This window comes from Camelina sativa, chromosome 4, assembly GCF_000633955.1.
Source record: "Camelina sativa cultivar DH55 chromosome 4, Cs, whole genome shotgun sequence".
NCBI classification, from domain to species: Eukaryota; Viridiplantae; Streptophyta; class Magnoliopsida; order Brassicales; family Brassicaceae; genus Camelina; species Camelina sativa.
In genome coordinates this window covers 5,118,439-5,125,346 of record NC_025688.1, presented here as the reverse complement: position 1 = coordinate 5,125,346, position 6,908 = coordinate 5,118,439, and the positions used below count along the sequence as shown (strand labels likewise).

Sequence of the window (6,908 nt, the reverse complement as noted above, 5' to 3'; positions counted from 1 at the left end):
TTTTTTTTTTTTTTTTTTTTTGGTTCCTTCCAAAACAAAAATTCATACAAACTCGAGTTAAGTTTGACTTATAAATATTTAGTTATCCGGACATCTCTATCGTTTTTTTATTAGGGTTTTCCAAACAACTATCTTCTCCGAATCTCGCTGCATCTGCCTCTGTCTCTGAACTTTATCGCCTTCTCCTCTAAACTCACCAACTCTCTCCCAAACCTCATTGCTTCCTCCATTATCACCGTTTTGATTCTTAAAGTTTGACACATAGCCACCATAGGGATACAATGATGAGTAAGGTGATTAGTAATTAGAGCGACTGTGTGAAGGTAAGTTGGCTGGTGATGCTGATGGCTGATGAAGAAAAAAAGGAGGTGATCGGCGGTGTAAGCTTTACACCGTAAAGCAAGCTCCGGCCAATCATTAGTATTTTAGAAACAGTTATTAGTATTAAAAGAAAAAATAACTTAAACGGGCATTACGGGTTAATGTAGGCTTAAACGGGTTCGGGTTCAAACGGGTTCAGGTTTAAATGGGTAAGGGCTTAAAAGAACTGGGTATAAACGGGTCGGGTCCGCCCATATTAACATCACTATATATCTCTATGTATAAACAAACCTATACAAAACTATTTAAAACCGAACATTACTTCGCAGAAAATTATATGTGATCATAATTAATTTATTAATTACATGCATAAGAATATGACCCAAATGTGACATGTATGTTTAAAGATGGAAAGCAAGAGATATTCAAGGAGAGGAGAGAGATGGACGATGAGAATAAGACAATGAAGGTTATAGGACTGGAAGGTCACGTTATGGAGCAGTTCAAGGTGTATGAAGTTGACTTCCAATTTATACCAAAGTCTGAAGATGATTGCACCTGCAAGATCACTATGATATGGGAGAAGCGCAACGATGAATTCCCAGAACCAGGCAGCTACATGCAGCTCCTCAAGAGCATGGTTGTTGACATGGAAGACCACGTCCTCAAAGCTTAATCAACATCAACATCATCATCATCATCACAACCAACATTGTCCCTATATATTATATATTATATATGCTGTTTTTAATTATGTGTGATCTTTCATTTCTAAATACGGTAATGTTTGGTTCTCAATTCCATATATAATAAATGGGGTCTTGTGGAGTTTCATTTCTGTAGCATGCATCACCATAATTCCTTTATAAAGACAGATCTATGTAGATGCCAAAATCACTTCCAATCATGATACACTTGAAGAACAGATATTAGGGTTCCAAGATGCTTCATAGCTAACATTTGAAGGAAGCTGAAATTTTGTGAACCAGAAATAAAACTCTGCCGTTCTTTTAGGTTAGAAACCACTCCGATATAAAACAAATTAGGGAAGATTCCTTTATCCCATATAAATGGGCCTTACTTAAGCAAAGTCCAACTTTAGAAAATAGCCTACAATCGTCATGTGCTGTAAAACCATGTAATGGGACCTACTTAAATTTCTTAGAAAAAACTGTTATTCCTTTTTTATATTTTTAATCATCTTTCTCACTCAAAAAATTTCATATTTTGCACTCCAGTCCAAGAATTAGTGGTTTTGTAATTCTCCTTTTAATTTCTTGAATTGGTTGTTGTGTGATACTGATACTGTCGTTAATGCTGACAAATTATACTGATTTTTTTGAGTTAATACTCCGGTTTATGGGTTTTTCCCGACGATTGGCGTATGATACAAAGTTAACCTTCAGTTTACTACATAGCCGGAAATTTAAAAGGTTTATAATATAGGATTTAATTCTTTTGTGCCTTTATATCTAAAATTATTTTCTACACTATCCACACTTTTTCTTCATACCCTTCTACCTTTACTATAATATTCATTCTCAACTTTATCCTTCCTTTTAACTAATTTGTTTATTAATATAAAAAACAAAGAAATGATTTTAGGAAAAAGAAAAAAACCAAAAAGACAAGCAATCACAATTCATAGTTCTTTCTCCCTCCCAAACTCATTCGTACAGTCCACACAAGAAGAAAACTCCGCAGAAATAGGTACAACTAATATTACTAATACAACTAGTACAACTGAAATAACACAACAACTATTTTGATGTTAGTTATGATTATATTTGAGAGGGTAATGAATTATAATTCTAGCATATTCAAACACTGACGTAAAATAGAGTTATAAGCCATTTTAGTGAATCCAAAGAAACCAACATATATCTTCCATGGTGATGATTGTTTGTGTTATTTAGAATGGACTCAATATGAATTCAATGTGGGGAAACTCATAGTGTGGTGAGGCGCTTGTATTTGTGATTTCAGATTGGTTATAATTGTTTGTTTAACTCATTTGTTTTGTCGCAGTACAACTATGTGCAACTAGTACAACTAAGTTTATGACTAAAAGAACCAAAAAAAAAAAACAAAAAAAAAATAATGTTGTATGGTATAGATTTCTTTATTAATAACTACAACAATCATATTATTTATGTTGAAATCAAAATTATTTATATCTCTATTAGTAACTATCTTGTTGTCATACTTTTACATTAACTACCTTATATTTTTATGATTACTTTGTAAATAGTCACCACATTATTATTTAAAACAAACAAATAAAGTAATTTAACAAGTATTTTGATGTGAAAGTATAGTAAATGTAGTTTTATTACATAATATCAAAAATACAACTATAAAAAATGAACTTATAATAAGGTACTATTGATAGTAAGTTTAAACTACAAAAGTACAACTGTTTATGCTTGTACAATTACAAGCTTGAGTACAACTACTTGAAAATTTTATTAATAATTCATATTTTTTAGTTTTTATTAACACCTGATTTATTTATTAAAATATGTTATCCTTTATTTTAATTCATTTTAATTTAATATTTAATTCTGAAATTTATTTTTAGCTTAATTTCTAAATTCATTTTTTATTTTTAGTATATCTAAGATATCATTTGTACCGTTTGAATACTTAGTTGTATTTCATAAATCCAGTTGTACTAAAATCTTTGTTCCACGATATATCACAAAGCAATATGTGTTGGTACACTTCAAGAGCTTGCGCAACATGCTCTTCGTCACAATGAGAGTTGATGATGTGATTATAGACGTGATCACATAGAGTCAAGAAATTATGTTGTAAAGGTTAAGCCTTTGGCATGAATGAAAAGGTTAAATCTGGAAGCCATGGCACGTTGGGATCACGTGTTAGAGGAGCTGTGGGATCTCGTCAGATTGCGTGGGAGGTGACAATAATCCTTTACTCGTTATCTCTACGTAATGGAAGCATTGGAATCTTAAAAAAACTATGTTCACTAAACCAATTACGGATCGAACACTATCATTATATAAGAAGACGGCGTGGACTCTTGTTGGGCGGTTTATATTGGGTGTGATAGTGGTTGAGTGGCACTTACCTCCAATCTGATCAAGCATGAGATAGAGATGACACTTGCCATTGCTGACGAAATATATTTCGGTTATAGACAACACGACCGTGCTCTACGACGAAGAGATACGAGAGAAGAGAGGCAGAGAAGAAAGAGGTGGCGTGAGGACACTATAAGTGTTTTAAACTTTGATGAAATATCTGATTTGAGGTATTCCAAGAGAAAAAGATGCGATGAAGGAGTGAAAAAAAAAACAGAGACGTGAATAAGAAGATGAGTTTTACTAAAAATAATAAAAATATTAGATGACTCAGATTAGGGTCGGGTGGGCAACCCAAATAAAAGGAAGTTGGATCCGTGAATAACAAAAATTATGAAGGGTTCAGTAGTCTTTCACCAATTTTTAAATTAAAAGAAAACATAAAACAAAATGTTTTTTAGTACAGGTGTATATGAGAAATGTTGCACAAGAGATTTAAAAGGTTTGTAATATTAGGGAGCTAAAATGTGGTGGATGATGATGGGAGAAGACGACGGACACTACNTTTTTTTTTTTTTTTTTTTTTTTGTGCTTCCCCTCCATCAAAGTTTCGATTTTTCACCCGAATTTAAAATGCTAAGCTCGATTTACTTCATAGTTTCTGGCCCAGTTATTTGGTTTAGGGATTTTAGGGTCTCATGGAGTCATGGTGCTTATTCTTGATTGAAACGCTTCAATTTTTATTTACTCAAATATGATATAGAGTGAGTTTTGTTCGAATCCTAAGAGATTTGTACGCAAAGGTGGGGGATCTTTTCGATATGCTTCCTAATAAAGAGTATACACTTTCAAGAATTGAGTTTCGCAGCTGTTCATCATCCTTTGTATCTTTTGCCGGGTACTTGCATAAGAATTGTATATATAGAAATGAATAGTTTGAAAAGAACTTTATTATCTGTTGCAAGTGTTTCTAGAACAGAGCTATCTAGTTCTTTCCAAAGAATGTGTATTGGTGTGTGTGTATGTGTATACATATTTGGATATGTGCTCAATCATCATATCAACATTCTATTTCTCTTTTTTACTAGAAATGCTATCTGTAGACTAAAGTTTGTTATTTCAGTTCCTCCACCACTGCTCTTTTGGTTTATGTAAGTGTAACGTTTGAAGATGCAGATGCAATTTCTTTCAGATACTTCTGCTCTGACCGCGTCATTCTTTTCTGAAACATTGTCCATTCCCGTTTACATCTCTCCCTTACCTGACCAAAAACATGTATATATTAACAGCAATAGACTCGGTCAATAACGCAAGAAAATAGTTGCAGTTGAGCTATTACCCCTTGGAACGCGGTTTTCCCATCCTGTGCAGTTCCCTGATCAATGTATTAAGAGATCATCTCATAGTCAAAATTTATGAACCAAGAAGCTAGTAATTAAGCTAGTTTGAGTATATAGAAGGATCAAGTTTCTAACCTGGCCGGTTAAAGAAGGAATCTTTTGATGAATGATCCATTGAGAATCCACAACACCAATCTTCTCATGTGCAGGCTGTTTTATTGTATCAAGAAATCAATGTTATTTCTTATAGTTTCCTAAATGTTTTGTGAAATTATTATATACAATATGTGCTTTTGTGAAGAGATTGTATTTGTATCTAAACCTCGACACATTTTCTTAGCGCGAAGTCAAGACCCCAACCGTGAACCAAGTCATTCTGTATCATATGCCACACACAACGCCATGAATCTCTTGAGAAAACTGGAGCCATAATCTCTATAAAGCTAATAACAAACAGTTTGAAACCTATCAGATCAAGAAAATTAAAATACTTAGGTACATGAATTGTTGGTTTTCACAAATGAGGTACATACCCTGCACAAGGAGGTAAGTGAGGATTTTTGCAGCGGCCTGGTCGCTCTTCGACTTCTCTGGTTAAAGAATTTGGAACAAAATACGTTTTAGTTAAGTTAATTTGTTTACTTTAAAACTAAGAGTTCGTTTTATATACTTGTGAACTTCAATTCCGGGTATTCGCTTTGTTATCTTCCATGTAATTGATTTCTTTGTTTCCACAGCGGGTTGCGATATTTCTAGACCATGCTTCTTTACTACCTTGATGTACCTGCAATGATGTACAAAACATTTTCTGATTAAGTTTCTTGGAGATAGATAACATAATCAAAAGAAGCAGAATAAGCAGAGTACTTACTCTTCTGCGTCAAAGTTTTCAACACCAAGATCTTCATCCCAAATAAATATATATTCATACGGTGCTATGATATCAGGATGCAAAAACCTTTTAGCATACCACCTTCAAAATGCAAACATATTCAAAAGGTTTATTTAAAGCTTAAGATCAATGAAAAGTGGAGAAACAGGTAAGTGAAGTGTTTGTTTAATTACCACTTGGTTTGCTTAGGTACGCTCACATGTATCGCACGTTTAGACCATTCAAATTCATCGTATTCCGAGGTTTTCCCATCGTAATGAAACAGAACAATAGTGAAGTTATCTGAGAACTATTGAGAGAGTAAAATATCTTCAGTTAGCTTTTATAATTTTGCTGAAAGATTAGATGAAAGAGGGAAACAGAACACAAGAGAGAGAGAAAGAGAGACATACTTTTTTGATGCAAGCATCGATGTTTTTTCTCTGTTTATAAGAAACAGTAAAAGCAACTAGATACTTAGGCTTCACATCTGGTAAATCCTAAAGAAACCAAAAAAAACAAGATTCAGAGACAAGTTAATCAAAGATTTGAGTTAAAAGGTTATAAAACAAAACCACATGATGTTATTTATACATCTTTAGGCAATCCCCATAATCTTCGTAAGTAAAAATCTGATTCGGCTGCAACAATACTTGGAGCTAACATCTCTGCACCTCGAGGATTTGATGGAACCCAAATCTGCACAATATCCAAACAATAAGTCTTGTAAACGTATCCCACAAGGCAAGATGAGTCATATATGTTCACAAGGGAGAAACAAAAAAAAAACATGCCTTATGATGTGCTGGACCACTTGAATTAAACTCAATTTTTGGACTTCTCCTAGGTGAATTATCTGCTTTCTCATCTTCTATATAAACAGTAGCAACAGAAGGAAGTATGCTGGCTGGAAAATTCATCTGACAAAAAAATATAAAACAACATCTTTACAAAATCACACCAAAAAAACATTAATGGTTGAAAGAAACTAACATCTAAAAAGCTTATACTATACCTTAGTTAGTGACAATGTCGGGAAAGATATTCCTAATAAAAATCCAATGACTATTCCCGGGAAAATCGCTATTATGAGCATCATACCGTCATTTGGTTTTTTACTAATCGAACTGCAAGAAGAAAATGATAATTATGAATCACTAATCATCATCTCTTTCATAATGGAACTCAAAGAGTCAAAGAATCTGTTAAAGCCACAAACCAACGTATTGAGTTGTTTGCCATGTTCTGAAACTGGTTAAGTTGACCAATATCACCTAAGTCTCCGAGACTTTAATATCTGCATGATCAAGTAAAAATAGTTAAAAAAAAAAA

At 33.3% G+C, this 6,908-nt stretch overlaps 2 protein-coding genes across 6 annotated transcripts in view; one reads left to right on the top strand and one right to left on the bottom strand.

Annotated features, from left to right (window-relative positions):
- LOC104779856 (MLP-like protein 328) overlaps positions 1–1,157 on the top strand; it is a 1,707-nt gene extending 550 nt beyond the window's left edge. Inside the window, exon 2 of the mRNA XM_010504270.2 lies at positions 706–1,157. Coding sequence (XP_010502572.1) covers positions 706–997 — 292 coding nt within the window. The 3' untranslated portion in view covers positions 998–1,157. The remainder of the gene's footprint in view (positions 1–705) is intronic.
- Positions 4,286–6,908, bottom strand: part of LOC104779855 — a 3,848-nt gene continuing 1,225 nt past the window's right edge. For 4 of the 5 annotated variants that reach the window (XM_010504266.2, XM_010504269.2, XM_010504267.2 and 1 more), the window contains exons 2-14: positions 6,796–6,873; positions 6,592–6,703; positions 6,371–6,496; positions 6,171–6,275; positions 5,990–6,076; positions 5,771–5,886; positions 5,577–5,678; positions 5,376–5,489; positions 5,239–5,295; positions 5,028–5,148; positions 4,841–4,915; positions 4,705–4,740; positions 4,286–4,626 (exon numbers count right to left, since the gene is read on the bottom strand). In XM_010504266.2, the coding sequence (XP_010502568.1) occupies positions 4,513–4,626; positions 4,705–4,740; positions 4,841–4,915; positions 5,028–5,148; positions 5,239–5,295; positions 5,376–5,489; positions 5,577–5,678; positions 5,771–5,886; positions 5,990–6,076; positions 6,171–6,275; positions 6,371–6,496; positions 6,592–6,703; positions 6,796–6,818 (1,188 nt within the window). In that variant the 5' untranslated portion in view covers positions 6,819–6,873 and the 3' untranslated portion in view covers positions 4,286–4,512. Of the gene's footprint in view, positions 4,627–4,704; positions 4,741–4,840; positions 4,916–5,027; positions 5,149–5,238; positions 5,296–5,375; positions 5,490–5,576; positions 5,679–5,770; positions 5,887–5,989; positions 6,077–6,170; positions 6,276–6,370; positions 6,497–6,591; positions 6,704–6,795; positions 6,903–6,908 lie in introns of those variants that run through there. The other variant, XM_019244536.1, reaches the window with a different exon arrangement.